This window comes from Microplitis mediator, chromosome 11 (genome assembly GCF_029852145.1).
Source record: "Microplitis mediator isolate UGA2020A chromosome 11, iyMicMedi2.1, whole genome shotgun sequence".
Classification (NCBI taxonomy): Eukaryota; Metazoa; Arthropoda; class Insecta; order Hymenoptera; family Braconidae; genus Microplitis; species Microplitis mediator.
Window position 1 is genome coordinate 4300091 of NC_079979.1, and position 22464 is coordinate 4322554.

General features: G+C 29.5%; 1 protein-coding gene across 1 annotated transcript; it reads left to right on the forward strand.

Moving 5' to 3' along the window:
• Positions 1-7097: 7097 nt before the first annotated feature.
• On the forward strand, positions 7098-11634 carry LOC130677608 (GATA zinc finger domain-containing protein 14-like). The gene is made up of 6 exons (XM_057484451.1): positions 7098-7252; positions 7512-8276; positions 8364-8488; positions 8671-8798; positions 9084-9273; positions 11387-11634. Exons 2-6 carry the CDS (start codon positions 7613-7615, stop codon positions 11585-11587), a joined length of 1308 nt encoding a protein of 435 aa, XP_057340434.1. The 5' UTR covers positions 7098-7252; positions 7512-7612; the 3' UTR covers positions 11588-11634.
• The last annotated feature ends 10830 nt before the right edge of the window (positions 11635-22464 follow it).

Below are 22464 nucleotides of genomic sequence, written 5' to 3' on the forward strand. Positions count from 1 at the left end.
AAATTAAAATGATCATGACTTCAATTCTATAGTATTCGAATATATAAGATACAGTAACTCCAATCAATAGGTAATAATATCTGCTTGTATAATAATTAATTATTTATATTTTTAGCATTATTTTGGCTGACATTCTGATTTGTAAGAAAATAAGAATGTTTATTATTCGCTCATAATATTTTCTTAACTCTATATAATAACACAGATTTAACTTTTCATAAACTTTGATTGGTGAATTTTTATGTATTATACTTTCTAGTTCTTGTCCCTTATTTCTTGTTTTTAATGTCAAATATATATATCGCCCCGAAAACAGATTCTCTGTAAATGGTTGCGCCAAGTACACGTTCAACATTGATCTCAGGTTGCATAATAAATAATATTTTCACAAAAAAGGCTGAAATCATAAAACACCAAGTAACTGAGATTTTTAATAATTAAAAAAAAAAAAAATTTTTAAATAAAAATGAAAAAAAAAAAAAATACTTGAACGTACTTGGTGTGCGCTGTTAAACTCAATTTTAAAAATTATTTAAGAGTAAGATATAAGAGTAAGATATTCAAAACATATCACATGACTGAATAATTCATTTTTTGCATTTACGCACACCAAGTACGTTCAAGTATTTTTTTTTTCATTTTTATTTAAAAATTTTTTTTTTTTTTTAATTATTAAAAATCTCAGTTACTTGGTGTTTTATGATTTCAGCCTTTTTTGTGAAAATATTATTTATTATGCAACCTGAGATCAATGTTGAACGTGTACTTGGCGCAACCATTTACAGAGAATTTGTTTTTGGGGCGATTTCAAATTTTTTTTTAACAGATAATTTTATTGATTTTACTACTCTTTCGATGAAAAAATTTTCTCTGGTATGGGATAATATTAATGAAATTAAGTAATTCCTTCAAGCTCCAAATTATTTTTTGAAGAGTTCCAATCCGTTAATTGTATATAAACACTTTAATTAAGAATTATTTATGGGTACATATTAGATATATGATATATCATAATTAAGATACAATAATAATTAAGTTCTAATAACTCTCTACACATGAATAAGTGAAAATAAATGAACGTTTACTAATTCCAAGGGCAAACCGAACCACTAATTTCAAAAAGTGGTTCGGTTGGCACTCAGAATTAGCGAATATTGACTTATTCATGTTTGTAAAGAATAGTTGAGTTATAATTAATTAAGCTTCAACATAAAATCGTAAAATTAGTCACATAATTTTTTTAACACATACTAATAAACAATATAAACTCATCTGTTTAAAAATAGTTTATAGATTTTAAATATTATCAATTTAAATAAACTAAATTTTAATCGAAACTAATCTTGATGTATATCAGTATATACTAGAGTGTCTCAAAAAATCGACTTTGTTTTTTTTTCTTGAAGAACATTGAAAAATCGACAGAGTATCTCTAGACAAAGACCCCGTTAAAACATGAGACCTTAATATTAATATTTAAAGGTGGCGATTCACGATTTTCTATTTTCCATTTAATTAACATGGGAAAAAAAAAATTTTAATTTTGGAATTTTATACCTCGGCGATGGCTTATTGAACAGATAAGTTCAGGATATATTTTTTGTAGGGAATTGAACGCTCTACAAAAAAAGTCTCTTATCATTTTTTAATAAATCCATCTGTTCAAAAGTTATTGGAGCTCGAAGTAAGTTAGAGTAAATTTCGAGATCTTTTTACTTTTCCGGCGAAACTATCGGACTTATCATAAAATGTCATGAGATCTTTTTTTGTAGACAATTTCATTTTCTACAAATTATCACTGATAAATTTTTTGCAAATTCTGCATTGTTTTCTAGATGCTTTCATTTCAATGCCAAGCTCTTAAAATTGATCAGAACACTACTTTTTTAGGAGCTTGTCATTAAAATGGAAATATTTTATTTATAAATTTATAATTAACATATATGTTTATGTTTTATTAGGTCCAATATTTTAAATAATAATTATAATTCAAGAATAATTAATTTATTCTATTGGACATTGATCCGTGTATTATTTTTAATAACTTATTTGAATTTTATTTTATAATTCATATAGGATAGAAGTACCATTTGTGGCCACTTTAGTGAGAGTTTTGGTTACTTCAAAAATTTTAATAAAATAATACGCAAGGTACGTAATGATATAATGAATTTTTATTTTTTTTTATACTTCTCCATTAATTAAAATGAAATATTAAAGGTCTAAAAATAAAACACTGGCCACAAATAGCACTTCTATCTTAATTAAAGACATTCAATTTAATCGTTTAATACAAATTAAACTCGTTAAATTCATATATAATTATTACATAACGAGTCATACAAATTTTTTAAACCCAATCAATCCGGCAAAGCACTTACATGATAATGGTAAATTCATAGGGAAAGTCTGTAATACCGACTGTCAGCAAAGCTTAGAAAATTTTACTAAAATGGTCATTCGTATAAAATGTAATTCTGAAGAATTGGCGTTCGTAGTTTGAATATTTCGGAAGTATTGGATTTCTGAAATATTGTCATTCTAAATATTGTTAATTCTTTATTACGAAAGAATGAATATTGTAAATTCTGAGTATGTGTTGATGTGAAGATTAGAGATCCGATGTTTTTGACAAGGTGATAATTTGTCATTCTGAATTATGATATTATGAACCATATATATCTTTATTTTTTACATTCGTAACTGTGAGTTTCAGCTTGCTGAAGCTGGCCCCCAAGAAGTAAATATTGAATCATCCAATTAAGTTAATTGAAGACATCAAACAGTAAAATTTACCTTATTATATTATTTTTGTTACTAAACAGATCAATCAAAAAATAAAAATGCGTGCAACTTTACTGAGATCCGTATAATCAATTGTATTAAATTTTTACTACCAAATTTTGTAACCAGAATTTTTAAAATAAAAAATGAAAAACATCAACATAGTTCTTAATGTCTTAGAGACATCATAATAAATATGTTATATTTTGAAAATTATAGAAAAATTAATTGTATTCATTATCACTCGATAAGAAGGTATGAAGTTAAGAATGAAATAGTTTTTTATTCTTAACTTCTTTTTAGTAATTAATCGAATTGGTGTCAGATTAGCATGTTTTTTGATTTCACAATAGTCTAAATTGTGATACTTGAGTAATGAATAAATATACATAAAAATCAATGTTGGTTTTATTTACTCAAAAATGAACCTATTGAGAGAAGAATATAATTATGCAAAGAATTAATTATATACGGCCATAAAAATTATAACAAAAAAAAAATCGTTTTTTTAAGATATTTAATTTTTACAGTAGATATTAAAACTGAAAATAATCTAATTTATACAAATGAATGGAAAACTTGCTTCCAAATTCAGCATATATAAATATACACGCACAGGAAATCTTCACCCTATTCAAAAATTCCCATAGAACCCACTCAAATATATGTGACAAAAACCGCATAGAATCCCATAGAATGTATTGGTTTCTATTCGGTTTTTGTCACATTTGAGTGGATTCTATGAGAATTTTCGGTAGGACACATACACAAACCAAAAATTTCCAAACATAAAATTTTCACAAGTAAATAAAAAATGTGTGCACTCACTTTGAATGCAGAGACGTTCGCTGAAAAGCATGATAAAATTGATTTTCACTTATATTTTTCATTAATTAATAACTAATTTACTAACTATTCGAATTGATGCTGTATATTAAGATTATTCACAACATCAATATTGAGATTATTTTATTTAATTTTTTAACGACAAGTACAATTAAAAATTCATATCTTGTTTGATTGGATATTCACTTTTTTTTTGTATTAAATCATGAATTTAAATGTTCCCGGGCATCTGGACAGAGATCCCAATACGTCATAAGTATTAATGCGCATGCGCGACATAGCTATACTGGTAATGAGATGTTAATTAATTAAAATTGATAATAAAAGGCGAAAAGACGTTAATTATGATCGAACAAACAAAGATTATGATAGAACAAATGAAAACGAATATTAATTGATTCATAACAGAAAGAAATAAAATGACGATAAGTTGAGGATGAAAATTTAATTAATTAATTATAAATAAACAATAAACGAACAAACAACAACAATTGACGGACAATAACGAACAATCGACGAACAAACGATTGGGGCATTGAAAAATTAAAAAAGTGTAAAAATCAAAATTGACGGGGGCCAGCTTCATCAAGCCGTGTTACTGTCAGACAATGACGTTAAGTTGATTGAAAGTTTCACTTCAAATTGACGGCAAGATTTCTTGTTAAATTACATTCAGATGATGGCAGTTGATTTACATCAACTTGCACGCAAGTATTATCCAGCCAAAGCTTGCCAGAAACTTGTCGTTAAGGCTGGGCCGCACCTTACGAAATAATAGAATTTAAGAATTCTAATTATTTATCAAATAATTATCATAACAGTAATTATATTAGCTTCCGACTAAAAGCAGAAGACGAACTTCCTTGGACGATTTTCATCATTTTCGGCTAACTTAACAAGAAAGTTTCTGGCAAGCTTGCCTGGATAATACTTTCCTTTAAGTTGGTTTCAGAATACGGCAGTAGCTTGAATGTAACTTGACAGAAAAACTTGCCGTCAATTTGAAGTGAAACTTTCAATCAACTTAACGTCATTGTCTGACAGTAATACTTGTAGTCAAATTGAATAAAAAGTTACAGACAATTTACTGTCAACTTAAAGGTAACTGCTTGCTCTCAAACACTTTCCTTCAAGTTACCTTTAGAATACGGCAGTAGCTTGTATAGTTAACTCACGGTTAGGGTGGCTATCAGGGCGAAAAATAACCGCAAATTTTCATTTTCAACTTTTGCTGTGAAATTGTCTGTAAATTCGGGCAGCAGATTTCAGGTAATTTCAACATCAAATTACCGTCAATTTCAATGCAAAGTGGCTATTAGGGTCGTTAGGTACACTCGTCATTAATGCCTGGTCCCCCAGACTATAGACCACTATAGAATCTTAGCCATGCAGGGGACCAGGCATTAAGGGTGGGCCGCACCTAACGAAATCCTGAATTTAAGAATTCTAATTATTTTATGAATATTTATGGGACTCGGATGATGAAAATCTTCCGAGGAAGTTCATCTTCTGCTTTTAGTCGGAAGCTACTAAAATTGCTGTTATGATAATTATTTAATAAATAATTAGAATTCTTAAATTCAGGACTTCGTTAGGTGCGGCCCAGCCTTAAGGGTGGGCCGCACCTAACGAAATCCTGAATTTAAGAATTCTAATTACTTTTTGAATATTTATGGGACTCGGATGATGAAAATCTTCCGAGGAAGTTCGTCTTCTGCTTTTAGTCGGAAGCTAATAAAATTGCTGTTATGATAATTATTTAATAAATAATTAGAATTCTTAAATTCAGGACTTCGTTAGGTGCGGCCCAGCCTTAATGACGAGTGTACCTAACGGCCGAGCCTTAAAGTGTGGCTATCAGGGATCGGTGGTTCAAACATCGATATCGCCCATCCTTATTTGACGTCAATAAGATCAAAATTGTTGAATAGCAATTTTTTACTACGCTAATCAGGTTATCTGCGAACTTGTAGAGACGAAAGAAAAAAGAATTAAATTTATAAATTTAATCAATACAGTTCAGCCTTATTGAAATGTTGTTTATTAAATTGTTTTTTTATTTACAATAAAATTAATTTTAAATAATTAAATAATTGTTCTTTACTTGCGCTTGTTATGTCCTCACTGGCCTCAGGTGCCTCCACCTGTTGATTAATTAATGAACTTGAGATCCATAAATGGGCGCGCATTTAAATTTCATTTGAAATTATATATTATCTTACAACACTTATTGCGTCTTGTCAATATTTAGTCAATAATTTAAATAATATTTTATAATAAGAAACTTTAAATAAATAGATAAATAAATCTTTAATTTGTATTCAGAGAAATATAAATATAGTCTGAGTGGTCTTGGAACGTTTCCTGTCACCCGATACTTAAAACCTAAACAAAACACACGCATAAAAATCATGAATAGGCTCTTGTTCTATAGTTAACAGTAAATATGGTTATAAACAAATGCATACTCTATAAACAAATAAGAAAAGGATATATTTAATAAATAAATGTTACTTATAAATGAAAACTATATCACAAGAACTCAACTATTATATTTAATATATATACATATTAAATAAAGAGTGACTCGTATAATAAATAAATTAATAGAAATATAGAAATATAGCATTAAAATAATTATAATGGTTTTTCATGATAAATAATAATGTCAATTGTATTAAATAATTAAATATAGAATAATTAACTAAAAGATTGTATTTAAGTACAGGAAAATGGAATATAAATAATATAAGTAATAAGTAAAATCATAGAACGGATAAATAAAGAACGTAGATGTGTAAACTCATATCTCGTACGTGTATTAGTAGGAAGTATAAATGTATCAGTATATAATTAAAAAGAACGTTGATATGTATAAGTACATATATTGCATAAGTATGTGTGTGAATATGAGAATGGTGGGAGAAGTCGAAGAGTGGAGAGTCAGAGATCTCTCTGCCGGCTGATGTAACTTCACTTCTCTCCGAGAACTATTGACGAGCACAACTGTTATTACTGATCAAATCTAATCTACACTTTATAATAAAACTCAGTCTTCAGATAAAAGTTATTTTATCAATTACATCTATCCTTATTCATAACTTCATTATTTCATTAAATAATAATCATAATCATCATCATCATAGTCAACAATAAATTTATCACTGTTTTCAAATTCAAAATTGGTCCCGCGTGACAACGAACTGCCCACTGTCCAGGAGGTGGCGTCAGCTCCGATCCTAGTAACCTCCCAGGACATAACACGCTGCATAAAAATTGAATAAAAAATAACATCGAAGGATATTCATTTAAATCTACCATTAATTAAATGGAAAAGAAATTTTTTTTATTTTATCTTATTATTCAAAATTTGTTTTTAATATAATTGTAACTAATATCATAGTGCATAAATTACTTAAAAAACAATTACAAAATTTTTTTTTAAGTACCATTTGTCGGTTTTCGCTTTCAACAACGTGAGTCAGTTAGCTACTATACCGGAAATGTATATACGAGTAGTATGCAGCATAGAAATCCATCAAATTCACTCGTTCTCGTTCATCGTATACCGGCAAGCCGAACACATCGTACACGTGTCATGATTTGTTTAAACGTATTTTAGGTAAGTTAAATTAAATTTAAACATTTGAGAATGAAAAAATCTGTACTTATTTCTATTTGACTAATTAATAAAATTCTACCGTACATGTAATGACTAACAATTTATATAAATGTATAACATTGAAAGTAAATACAATAATTTCTGCAACGCGTATTAGTTCTTTAATCGGCGTTGGGATAACCCATCCAGCTGGACACGTGTTTTATTTCATTTTTACAATTAATTTTTATAATATATATTGACTTTTATTTTTTTTTAGCAAAAAAGAAACATTATTAAAAAACGATAAATTTGATGATGTTATTCGAGTTATTTTGTACTCTTATCTAATTTAAAAAAAGAAAAATTATTCTTAATAAAATGGCTTCCAATACGGTGCCTAAAGAACGTAATGCGCGTAATTTAAACTCGCGTTTTAAACATTACGAAAAACATCGTAAAATCGATAATGAAAATCAAGAAAATTCTTTAAATAATAAAGAAAATAGCTGTCATAATCAAGAAGTCTACAATGAAGATTTTAAAGTTTTTAAACCAAAATCTATACGAAGGAAAGAAAAACATATGGAAAAAATGAAAAATCGTAACTTCGATCGTGATAAATCTAGCGGTGGTCATCTTAATCGTTTAGAACGTAATTTGAATGAAAAAAAAATAATTAAACATCAATGTAAAAATTTAACTAGTGGAAAAAACGTTGAAAGATATCGCGATAATGTAAAAATAGATGAAGATAAAGAAAATCGTGTTGTTGTAGTTAAGAATAAAGATGTTGTTGAATCAGTAAAATATATTCCCGCGCCTTTACCTTCAAAGAATCCGTGGAATAAATACGTGGAACAGTCACACAGACATACTGATAGAATCGTTAAGTCATCGCAAAATACTGAAATACAAACTGAACGAGTACAGAGTAACTTGGAAAGAAGTCAGGGACCGATTAAAAAACTTAGATGGCGGCAATCAGAAGACAACAAAGTACATACACGGAATAGAAATAGTGAACATCGACCACGAAAAAATTGTAAGAGAATAATTTTTAATTGATATTGAGTAGATACTAATTAATGGATTGAATAATGACACATATTTTTTTTTTTCACATATTTAGATAATAATGAACACAACAGATACGAAAGAAAATCTAAAAGACAAGAAAACACAGGACACCGTGCCAGAAGACATAAACCTGAATCTGGAATACCAAAATTTGAATCCTTCGTGGAAAATGAACAGGTAATTATTTATTTATTCACTCAACTAAAACATTAATTTGCTTGATTTCTTTGTAAGTACAATTGAAATACCAGTGTCGGTAACATACATAGAGTCTGATGTTTGTTCTACTAACATTATTTTCATTCATTTTTTGATTCGTCGGTAAACATGATTAGAATAATTTTTTTTTATTTTTATAGATAAAAGAAAATCATCCTGTTCCTGTTCCATCATACAAAGTACCTTTCATTGGAGGATTCTATATAAATAATTTGAATGGTGTTAATTTAGATTCAACAACACGAAAAGAATATATAAAAAAACAGATGTAAGTTAACGCCATGATAAACATTAATTTTAATACTTTAATGATTAAGAATCCATAAAATTGATTAACATAATTCAGTTAATTAATACGATTTATCCAACCATCAATAATAAAATGATGATTTAGGAGGTCTCACTGATTTTCAATGACGAAATCTACCATACAACTGAATAAACATTAAGTGAAATTAATTATTTTCATTAATAGTTTGTGATTAACGAATTGATAAAGTTTTTTTTTGTTTCTTTCATTTCATTAAATTTTTTTTTTTTTTTTTTGTTCTAGTGAATATTATTTTAGTGAAGAAAACCTACAACGTGATCTCTTTATGCGTCGGAAAATGAACTCTGAAGGATACCTTCCTATTGCTCTGATAGCTACGTTTAAACGTGTCCAGTCACTAACGACAGATTTATCATTGATTATCGATTCAATAATCGATTCTAAACTACTGGAAATCAATCCATTCAATCAGGTAAATATTTTGTCCAATAAATAATAAAAGGGTAAATGTGTATATAAAAATGAAAATTACTGAAATGGTCTTCGTTGAAAAAATTTCACATTGTGTTTTTTAATTTTTGAACTATTTTCTATCATGTAAAAAAACATTAATCAAATCTGGACACTTCGTATTACGAATTTGTCAAAATATGTAGTTTTTAAAAGCTTTAATTTGCAATTGATTTGTGTTTTTTCTTTTATCGAATATAAAAGTTTTGGCTTTAAAGTTCAAGAAAGTTTTATTTCTTGCTAATGACTTTTATAGTGGGCAAAAACGAAGCTTTAAACTCTTCTTTTTTTTCTTTTTAATTCATTAAGTTTCTGTTTTTGCTGTTGAAAGTAATAATAAATTATTCAAATAAGACTCACTTTAGTAATAATACATCTGGCACATTCTCATTCATCATTTTGTGCTAATTATCAAAATGTACGTCCAAAGTGTGCTATAGTAAATATAAACGGATATTCGCGGACACCATAAGAATTTTTATAATAAAAATTCGAAGAATGAGGTCTGGTTATATATTCCGTTACAACTTATTATTATTGATCATTAAATTACTAATAACATTATCAAGCTGACAATCAACCCGGAAATGTGAAATTTTCCGTTCTAAAACTCTTATATATGTGTATTAGGGTGGTCGTTAAAAATTAAATTATCTTAGACGCCCCATAAAAAGCTTCTTTTTAGTGAAAAAATACGTGGGGAATTTGTTTTTTTTTCGTTTTAAGTAAAAAGAACACGTGCCACAGGACGATCAAAGTTCATTTTTCGATGCAATCGCGATTTTTTTTAAATATCTCATGAAATATGCAGATTAAAGGAAAAAATCATATGTACAATTTTGTAGGAAATTTAATTCTTGACAAAATAGTTCATATTCATTTTTTAAATAAAATGTGTATAGAAATATATTCCATTATACTTCCCCTACTTTACAAGTGTGTAAGAGCGTACGTGATTATTTTCATAATCGCGTTATGAGTCCGCCTGATTGATAAGTCCATAATTATTAGTCCATTAATTTATAATTAATTATTTAACTATTTATTATAATAATACAGGTCCTATGATTATTATAGCAATAATATTTATTAAATATGTTTTTAAAAGTTGTATTTTGTATTTTAATATCAAAATAACATTTAATTCGTCTCGGCAACGTTCCGGTCTCGTATCAAGAGACTGAAATGAATTTTTTTTTTAGTTCATGGAGGGGTTATGTCTTCAACAGAAATATAAGTCGACGGACTCATAATGAGCGGACTCATAACGCGACTCGATTGTACCTATGACGTGTTTTTTATTTAAAAATTAATCTTTCGTTTCTCACGCCATCTTGCCCGGCGATTTTTTTCTCGTGAAGAGATCTATTCCACCCGGTTACGTAACAAATGATCCGCGACAATTGATCCTTGCGACGATTGATCCGTCGATAAAATGTGTGTAACATGAAAAATTACGCCCTTTTTTCACTAATTTTGTGTGCGTGTAACATAAAAAATATACTCACACACAAATTAGTGAAAAAAGGGCGTAATTTTTCATGTTACACGCATTTTATCGACGGATCAATCGTCGCAAGGATCAATTGTCGCGGATCAATTGTCCTCGGATCATCGGTCGTGTCACCATTCCACCCAGGTTATAAGAGATGCAACTTTGCTATTCGTAGCACAATGTAATGTCATTTCATAGGAATAATTAACTTATTTTTTTGAAAGAATATCCACTCATTAATTATAAAGGTATCTGGCGGTAGTCAATATTTAAAGAGGAATCATGATGCATGAACTCGTAGTTTAGGATATATTTGTTTATATTTTCAATTTTGCCTCAGAGTGGCGCCACGCATACTTGTAGCGCGAGAAGCAAAAGATTGAGAATTTAAATGAATCAAGAAATTATAGCGCTAATTTATTTGATATGATAGTTGATCTAACTTACTAAAAATCAAGAGTTTAATTATAAAAAAAAAAAAAAAAAAAAAAAAATCAAGAACTTTCGTAACTTGTATTTGATTGTCACTTTGATTATTAATTTAAGAATAATTAATAATTATATTTTATTTTGTTTCTAGGTAAGAACGGCAGCCGATCCTTTGAAATGGCCAATTCCATTTGATCCAAAAAATCCTATATCTGATAATTCTTTAATTCAAAAAGTTTCTCTATTGCAATTATACACACATACACCACAAGAAGAGTTTTGTCCTGCTGCTAAACCACTTTCAACTCTACCAACTCCTCCACTAGTTAAAACTTATGATAGGATACGATAAAAAAATTATATTTTTATTAAATAATGACGATGGTTGATTCAAAACAATCAACTGAGAGAAAAAAAAAGACTTGACCCTCTACTTTATTTGTAAATAATTATGTACTTATAATATTTATTTTGTAAATAGTTGAATTTCTACGGTATTGAATAATTTTCTTATGAATTTATTTATACATATGTTTTTTAGATGGTTATTAAAAATTCTTATTTAAATTAGTTTGTTTAATATGAAAACAATAAATCTGTAAATATCTCATATATTCCCATGTAAAGTGAAAATGTGATAAAAGTTTATGATACATGTAACTAAACAAATACCTGTAAATATAAGTTATGTTACTTTTTATTTCTTTTGTTTTTTTTTATTTATTGTGATTTTTCTCATTACATTTGTTGATTAACGGAGTCGGCGTCTATCACACATGGACTGATTGCACAGACGCAATATAACTCGGAATTTGTTTACGACTACGCAGACTTAATAACCCTGCTTAAAAAATCTGATAGATTCTTATAGCTGTATGTATAAGGCCCTATACTTAACTATAGCACTTCTCATAGAACTCATTCATTCTCTTATAAAATCTCTATGGGAATTTATGAAAATCTAATGGATTCTATGAGATTTTCTAACCAGGGTATTACTTCACCCACTGTAATAAGATTTAAGTAAAGAAATGACCATGATGACGGTAAGCAAGTAAAAAAGTCAAAATCGTAAATAAATATTAAATATATTTAAAGGTATAGGAGTATAATGGCGAAAACTAATGTAAATGTGTAAATAAATGATTAATAATTATGTACAAAACTTAGATTTTACAAGCAGTGAATTACTAACGAACTTGTAAAGAAATTAATGGTCGTAAAAGGCTTAGATTAATACGCGCGCTATGAAGTTCCTTCCCAGGCGACACCCTTAGTCGATAAATGTAATCAAGTGGCCAAGGGTAGACGTTAATCGGAAGAGGGCTTGAAGAATTCGCCCCATTGATGCGTGGTATCTGATAACAGCTGGCACGAGTCCATACCTCTGTGGGCTTAACACTTCTTTTGGTAATTGTTTAGAATCGCGGCTCCACCTGTTTATATCAAGCATAAATCCAAAAATATTCAAATTGCCAAGAGACTTGTTTCATTCTCTGACATTTGTCAGCGGATTAAAGATGTAATTGCTTATTTAGGTGTTATTTAAGCATTAATAAAGTATACGTGTATACCAAAGGTATAAATTAGCTTGATTTAAAGATTTAGTTTGAAATTTTTCTGTTCCGTGCTACACTGCACCATTTGACATATTTTTCTTTTTATTCTATGTATTGACTCTTAAGTCAACCACCAAAACTTAAGATATATGCCTAATTTGCCATAATTTCTGTAGTTTCGTCCTAAGTACGTTAACGGACTCGTCAGTAAGGCTATGTTAACGCACTCTTGCCTTAGACTACATCTCTTACTAGTACGAGCCGGCGTAAAACTGTGTTGTGGGCTTCAGCCAGACACTATACTAGCAAAGGAAGGCGGATACCGTCCAAACTACTTGCAACAAAATGCTAGATGAGCTGTTGTACACCGTCAGTGTATTGAAATAACAGAAATATGCCAATTCTCACTCTACAAGAGCTCAAAGAATCTTTGTAACTCTTAGTTAGACCTTTCTATCGCCACCGTCCATCTTACGGTATTAATAAAATTAATTATTTGTATTTATTAAATTTATTTTGGAAAATTAGCATAATTTGTGTCATTTTTTATCAATTTTGCACACTTTAGTTACAAGGTTTGGATAGATATCTTGTGTTAAAGACATAAATACATACAGAAAATTCTTTCCGCCGTGTAGCAGAACACGTGGAAAAAGTGTAATTATAGATCTTTGAGGTGTAAGCACTTGGAACTTTGGAAAATGCGTGGAGTCGCTTTTGTTAACAAATACCCTTCTTTTATCTCAGGAAATAAAGACACAGGACAAAGTGGGCTTGGAGAGACCCGCCAGTGGCATCAGTTCCCTGCACTGGTCAACAGGCCGCTTTGAGACAAAATGGTAAGACGCGGCTTCGTCTTAATATCCTAAAAAGGGTCCTTTCCTTTATCTGTACATATATAAGCGAAATATCACTGACTTACTGACTCACTCATTACGAGATCTCCGAAACTATATGCCCTATAAACTTGAAATTTGGCATACATAATCCTTTCACAACGTATACGCTCACTAAGAACAGATTTTATGAAACTCCTTTTCAAAATTGACTTTTTGGCTATTTACCGAATCCTCGCTCCTCATTGGCCAACGACCAAATGTACTTCTCTGATTGGCTACTACCAGATGGCGTAGCAACCGTTACCATGGCAACCGGTACCATAACAACCGTTTTCATAGCAAAATAAAAATTACTGATGAACTGAGAAAATCGATGGTGTAATTTTCTTTTTTAAATCGACACTGGTGGGGCTGAGCGGGGGCGTAAGAAATGAAAATATTTACGATTTCTGACCAAGACACCTACAGATTTATAATTTGAAATGAAAATTACCTACGATACGAGAAAATAGATAACTAGTAGTAGTAGTAGTAGTAGTTTTTATTGATTCACCTTGCGGTTATTACAATCTTGCTTCATTCCACCTTAAAATACTTTTATTTGTTAACAAAATGACGTTTCTACCTTAAACTTACGTAAATAAATAAAAAGAAAAATAATATAAAATAAATAAATAAATAGATATACAGATTTTTTTGGAGTTCCACACCATTTTCCGTCATATAGTTTATAATTTTTACTCTCTTTTTAATTGCACGTTTTATCACCACATCTGATTTCTTCCTTTTCTCGCGTTTTATATAGCACTTTTTCTATCTTTATAATCATCTCACACATTTCTTCATTCAGTTCACCTCGCAACAATTTACATAGACTTTCGTATTTACTCTCTGCTGTCTTCAGTCTATCCCACTCTTTTATGAAACCTGTAACGCTGCATCCCACTTTCTGCCTTATTTCCTTGCATTCCAATAAATGCATTAAGGTTTCCTGTTCGCTTTTGCAGCCCCTACATGTCCATTCCTTTTTTTAGTGCTCTACCTATATTCCCACACCTTACCCGCAACCAGACTTCTTTATAACTGCTGCCTCCCTTTTCTTTCATCCAGTAGTATTCTTCTTCTTCGTCTAATGCTATGTCTTTGTACATTGCATTACAGCTCGATGCTCTGATCACTTTGTTGTCAGCTTCTTCTTCATTTTTGGCCATCCTCTTCAGCCCCTCCTCCAGTCTTTTAGTAATTTCTTTCGGCTCCTTGTTTTCATATATCAATCGTACCACCTCCTCACATCCTATTTCTCTTAACACTTCTTCTACCTTTCTGCCCCACACTCCCTGATGAAAAAAAGCGATTTAAAACGATTCGAAATAAAAAATTTTAAATACTTTTTAATGCTTTTGAATACCTTGAATACTTTTGAATCCCTCTTCTTATGGGCATTTAACATTGCAAATCGTTTTCAATCGCTTTTTTTAATCAGGGGTGGTTACACGGTGGGTTTGTGCCATTTTATCACCGTGTATACACCGTGGAATCAGGGTGGGTACACCGTGTAACCACCCTGACTCCACGGTGGTTACACGGTGTACCCACCCTGATTCCACGGTGTATCCACGGTGAATACGCGATGTACGTGGAATCGCGGTGGGTACACCGTGTACCCACCCTGATTCCACGGTGATAAAATGAAAAAAAGCCCACCGTGTAACCACCCTGGATCCACCGTGATTCCACCCTGTTTCCAGGGTGATTCAAAACCGCCAGGGTTGAAATAATTATTTTTATTGTTATAATATATTTCTTTTATTATTAGACATTTTATTTGGTTTTTATAATTTTTATTGTTATTATTCTTTTTCATTAAATTAAATACAAATAAAAACAATAAAAATAATTATTTACAAGCAGGCGGAAAAATTAATAAAGTGTCTGACGTGCGAACATGTAGTTGCTGCACAATAAATATTTGGTAGTTCAAGAAACCACCGCTGAGAAATTTATGGGCGCGCAAATTGTTCCTCCAAGGATACATATGATTCACCTTTTATCCCCCAATCGAATGCACATTCGAGGTAACCAGTCCAACGGATACATTTTTGTCTGGTATCGACCCGTATGGGACGATACTGAAAAAAAACAAATAATATTTCAGTATCGAGAAAAATAAACAAAAGTAAGAACTTGGAGATTTTTAAATATTTATTTAAAAAAATGTACTTTCACATAAAAAAAGTATGTATGTTTTTCAGCCAATAAATCACATATTAATATCTCTTATGTTTTTTCTTTATGAATTTTTTTTTTAATATAGCAATTACAATTTCTAGCGCATAAAAGTGCTTTGTACAATTTAATAGAAAATGATGTCACTTAGAGGTCACTGTTATATAACCTCAACGTAAAATTTGTATTTTTTCATGACTTCTATGTTATGTAAATATGATATTCAAATAACATCACCGTTATATCACCAATGTAACATGTACGTCACATTAACAACACATTTACGTTCATTATTTTACGTAACAATGTTACGTAAATGAGTGTGAAGTTGTGATATACATGTTATGAAGATGTGATGTACATGTGACTTACGATTTTACGTAACCGGAAGTTTTCATTCTATAAATGTGACATCCCTGTTACGTTGATGTGTTCACTGGGATATTATTTACGTAGGATGTATCAATTTGATTATTTGAGTTAAGTAATGCCATAAGCTTTTCTTAATTATAAGTGTATAACAGACTAGAGGATCAGACTACAATCCAGCGATAACCGAAATTAAGCAGCATCGCCGTGGGATATCAATTGGACAGGTGACCTCGTATTAAAATAGTAGTCAACGGATAATATTTTTTTTTATTTAAATTTAACCGACATTTATATTGATGAAGACAATAAATTCTAATTAAATTACTTAATTAATAATTTACAGATATTCTAAATGAGATTCTAAAAATGACTATATTCGTTCATGCATGATTATATTTAATCATATATGGTTATATATAATCAGATCTGGCCAATTTTTGGATCTGATCATATATAAGTGATTATATATAATTAGGCAAAATAATTTTTTTCCCGGGTTTTCAAAACCCTTTAATAAGTCATAATTATCATAATTTAAACGCTAAGTGAAATTATCTGAAAAGTATAGATATTTTATTTCAAAATTAAATTATTAATTTTCATTTTTTTTGCAACTTAAATAGATTAGTTTTCGTAGTTTATTATAGGCTACACATCTTGATGTCTTTTGCATTAGATTATTGGCAAGCTTGAGTTGAAATAAATTGAACAATTTAACTTGCCACATGATTTTTTCGACATCCATCCCGAATATTAGGAAACTAATTAGAGTTTCATTAAATCTTATAAAACTTTTGAAAATTTTGAGGTCGTTAACGATAGTACAGAAAGCGGTGTAACATTGATTGTTAGTTATAACCGTTGTTTAACTAGAAATAATACCATCTTCAGTTCGTCCAATCTCATAGACAGAAGTATCCAGGTTGTGCTAAAAAAGAACTTGACGACACAGAGTAAATTAACATTTCTTATCCGATACAAAACTTGTTTTCTAAACAATAATCCGGCCCACAAAAAAGGCCATTCGGCAGCCGAAATGGAAGGTAGATTTTCCAATTAATCTATATAAAAAGTTTCATACATACATATCTTGAGATTCATGTTAGTGTATAGTCATGATATTAAATTAGGCTTGTTTTCAAAGAGTGACGGTAAAAAAAAGACAACGACTATTTTCGAGAGAGAACTTCAGATAGTTGATTTGAGAAAACATTATATAGGGGGCATTCCACGCCAAATCGACCACTTTTGACCCCGACCCCTTTCAATTTGGCTGAAATTTTTTTTTCCTTTTCTACCCCATTAAAATCATTTTTCAGGAAATTTTCAAATTTTTTTGACCAGCCGAAAAAAAGTTATGGGTTTTTCAAAAATAAGACATTTATTTTTTTAAATAGCTATAGCTTCTTCAAAAATGGACTAATTGGGACATTTTTTTTTCAAAATTTTTGTCTTTGAATGTATTTTTCAGAAAAATATACAAAAAAATTTTACGATGATAAACTCTATGAAATTTTCGGATTTTTTGAGAAAAACTATGATTTCCTTAAAGTTCGCCATTTTTTATTTTTTTTTTTATTTTCTCAAAAATAATTTCAATTTATTCTGTGATTTTTCCCGCCAATCCCAGAGTGGGCGGACTTTTCCTTCTATTTTTTTTAATCAATTGAAGAAAAAATTTTTGCCCAAATGGGTTTATTTTACAAAACATCATTCCGGAAATTTTTGACGACTTCAGTTTTTGAAAAATTGAGGCGAAAAAATTAATTGAAAGTGGTAATCCTCGAAAAAATTAAAATTTTTTTTTTAAAATTGAAAAAAAATATAGAAGATACTTATAAATAATTTTACTGTAATTTTTTTTAAAAACTACACGTGAAAACAAAGAAATTGAAAAAAAAAATTGCCATTTGGTTTATTTTTGACCAAGTCATAGGCTTTCGAAAAATAAATCTCACGCACATCGCTATTTCAATTTCAAAATTTTTCAGTCAAATCGAAAGGGGTCGGGGTCAAACGTAGTCGATTTGGCGTGGAATGCCCCATAGGTATCTTCTATTTTTTTTCAATTTTTTGAAAAAAATCCAAATTTTTTCGAGGATTACCACTTTCAATTAATTTTTTCGTCTCAATTTTTCAAAAACTGAAGTCGTCAAAAATTTCCAGAATGATGTTTTGTAAAATAAGCCCATTTGGGCAAAAATTTTTTCTTCAATTGATTAGAAAAAATAGATGGAAAAGTCCGCCCACTCTGGGATTGGCGGGAAAAATCGCAGAATAAATTGAAATTATTTTTGAGAAAATAAAAAAAAAAATAAAAAATGGCGAACTTTAAGGAAATCATAGTTTTTCTCAAAAAATCCGAAAATTTCATAGAGTTTATCATCTTAAAATTTTTTTGTATATTTTTCTGAAAAATACATTCAAAGACAAAAATTTTGAAAAAAAACATGTTCCAATTAGTCAAGTTATGAAGAAGCTATAGCTATTTAAAAAAATAAATGCCTTATTTTTGAAAAACCCATAACTTTTTTTTGGCTGGTCAAAAAAATTTGAAAATTTCCTGAAAAATGATTTTAATGGGGTAGAAAAGGAAAAAAAATTTTCAGCCAAATCGAAAGGGGTCGGGGTCAAAAGTGGTCGATTTGGCGTGGAATGCCCCCTATATAATGTTTTCTCAAATCAACTATCTGAAGTTCTCTCTCGAAAATAGTCGTTGTCTTTTTTTTACCGTCACTCTTAGAAAACAAGCCTAATTTAATATCATGACTATACTCTAACATGAATCTTAAGATATATATGTATGAAACTTTTTATATAGATTAATTGGAAAATCTACCTTCCATTTCGGCTGCCGAAAGGCCTTTTTTTTTATTTGAATTTTTTGTGTTTTTTTTCCGAGCAAAATTATTCAAGACTTGAATTTCAAGTAACTTTAATATTAAATATTAAAGTCATGAATCATGATGTATTATCGGATATACTATAGTACAATTCAAAAAGGTACTTGTAGTTCTGTCAAATGACAGAAGAGTACCCGAACAAAATTGTAATGAAATTTGGAATATAACACTTCTGCAATAAATGTCTTACCAGGGACACTACATGTCGTAGGCGCGATCTCGTGGCGAGCACCGAACTACTCCCGCTGCTGCTGTCTAGCACCGGTGACTTTCCCCTTCTCCATATCGATCTTTTCTCCCAAGAAATTTTTTCTCTTGGCTCAAGCGACTTTCGTTTTCTTGGTCGGAGAATATAAAAATACTTGCGTAAAAAGAATAATACTTGTTCCGAGAAATTTTACTTTCTTTAACCGAAAAAATGCAATATTGCTACAAAAAAATAATGTATCTTGCTCCAAAAAAAATATCTCTTACTTTAAGAAATATAAACTCTTGAAATAAGTGTAAACTTTTTTATTTAAGCGTAAAAATATGGTGACGTGAGAAAAAAAATTTTGATTGAAGATAAAAATTTGAAGATAATTGTTTACTTGGGGCAAGTAAATTTTTATTTTCCGAATAGATCAAAAAAAATTTCTTGAATCAAGAATATTTGCCTTGATTCAAGTTAACTGTTTTTTCTGTGTACCGATCATTATGTATTTCGACGCGCTAAATCCGAATCTGAAATCAGTTTTGCCCGTATACCCTTAAAATTTTGAAAAAATTGCAAAAAACCATAAGAATCGCCAAAAATTAGCAGTTTTGGTAAGAAAAAAATTTGTGGAACTATAGACCAAGTATGATTTTTATGTATTTTGGTCCGCTGAATTCAAATCTGAAGTTTATTCAACCATAAGCCTTTTAAAATCTAAGTGAATTGCAAAAAAACCCCTGAAAATCACGAAAAATAGCAATTGAAACCAGAAAGGTCGTTCCTTATCTTCGTATGGTTTTTAAAAACATTTTTTTGATAGAAATAAATTCAATTAAGTTCAATTAATTTTTTTCATTACTATATGTGCAATTTTCTGCATTAACTTAATTTTTTTGAGGGCTAACGGGCCAAATAAACTCTAAATTTATATTTATTTACAAATTGTTAAAATTTTAAATTATTAAAGAATTACAAGACTGGAAAGCCATCAAAATCTAAAAAAATCATTTTAATTTATCCTCCGCGAATCAAATAACGTCATGTATATTTTGTTTTGCTTTAAAAAATAATTTTCATCACAACAACATCAATTTTTCGAAATTTTCAGAGATTTTTGCTATTAACTTAAATTTTTACAGATGTATAAGCCAAATAGGCTCACGATTTAGATTCAACGGATCGAACTACATAAAAATCATGATTGATCTATTGATCTAGCTCTATAAAATTTATTTTATCACAATAACTGCAATTTTTTGCTATTTGCCGAAATTTTCAAGGGTTATTTTGCAATTTCCTTAGATTTTAAATGGCTTATGGTTTAATAAGCTTCAGATTTGGATTCAGCCGACTAAAATACATAAAAATCATACTTGGTCTATAGTTCCATAAATTTTTTTCTTACCAAAACTGCGAATTTTTGGCGATTTTTATGGTTTTTTTTTCAATTTACTCAAATTTTTGAGGGTGTACGGGCAAAACTGACTTCAGATTCGGATTTAGTCCGTCGAAATACATAAAGATCGGTAGGTCCGGTCAGAAGTACAAACCACATTTTTTTTTTTGTGGGCCGGTGTAATTTTTTATAGTTGTGTTACGTTCTGACTTTAATTATATTTAAATAAAAATTAAAAATTTTGTTTTGGTAATATATAATAAAACTTTGGTCATTCTGATGAAGAAAAGGTCTTCAACAGAGTAACTACAGCAGATAAGCGATTTCCGCGAACACTGTCGTGGCCCGTAGTCTAAACTCATGATGAAGCATGAGACCCGGGCCTCGACGATGTTCTCTAGGGTAACTTGAGATGCGACGTTGAACGATTTATAATTTTATAATTTTTTTGTACTGGATCTGCGGAGACAGAACAGGCAGTCAGCCGACGAACATCTAAGTCACCGGACCTCGGTGACTGACTGACTCAACCTTTAATTTTATTAATTAAAATATACCTAAATTTAGTAAATGTGGTGTACCATTTATTATATAACCCTAATCAAATATTTATTAAAAATTCTTAATCACTATAATAATCGAGGACGGACACGCCTGGGGTCTATAGAATCCCTAATGATGTCAAACCTGAACATTAAAATTAATAATATAAATTTATTTATATTTTTAATTAATCTGGGATAATACCCCAGAATGTAACAGTTGAAAAAAAATTACTTTATAATAATTGTAACGAAATCGCCATCTTAAGATAATTTTTTCGTTACAATTTTATTTTTCGAGGGGTCCATTTTACCCCACATATCACATACTGGCCTCAAATATGATAAAAACATTATAGAGGTCATAACCCGGGAAAAACGGATTAGATCTGACCAGATATAATTATATCTGGTCAGATCTAATTATATCTGATCAGATCTATTTATATCTGGTTAGATATGGGATTTGAGATATTATCAGATCTAGTTATATCTGATCAGATCTAAACAGATATGACTATATCTGAGTTGAAAAATACATCAGACCTGATCAGATCTAGTCATATCTGATCAGATCTAAACAGATATAACTATATCTGGATTGCAAAATACATTAGACATGAAAAGGACTTATCATATCTGGCCAGATATAACTATATCGAAGTTCTTTATTTAAGTTTAAAAAATTTTTAGATTGAGCTGGGACTCAAAGTCTCGCACTGGTCAAATTTGTTGACGCGTAAACAATTTTTTTTACTATCTTTATTCATATGTTTAAAACAGTTATTTTGAACGTAATTATTAAATTTACTTAAATTATTAAATTGAAGCCTAAAAAAATTGCTGACTAATTATTGTCTATTACTACAATACAAATTATATTTTAATATATATGTTAATTTTTATATTGACCTATGATAAATGTGTGAAATGTTTAATGATTGAATTAAATAATTTAAGTAAATTTAATAATAAAGTTATTTATTTAAGTTTAAAATATTTTGAGATGGAGCTATAACTCAAAGATCTCACATTGGTCAAATTTATTGACGTGTAAACAAGTTTAGCTCGTATTACTTTCATTAATACAATTTAAGTTTAGAAATTTTTAATATAAGCGTATGTTTAAAAATGTTATCTCAAGCGTAGAATGAGAATAAAAGACATATCTAATTAACAAAAATTATCTTTCCTAT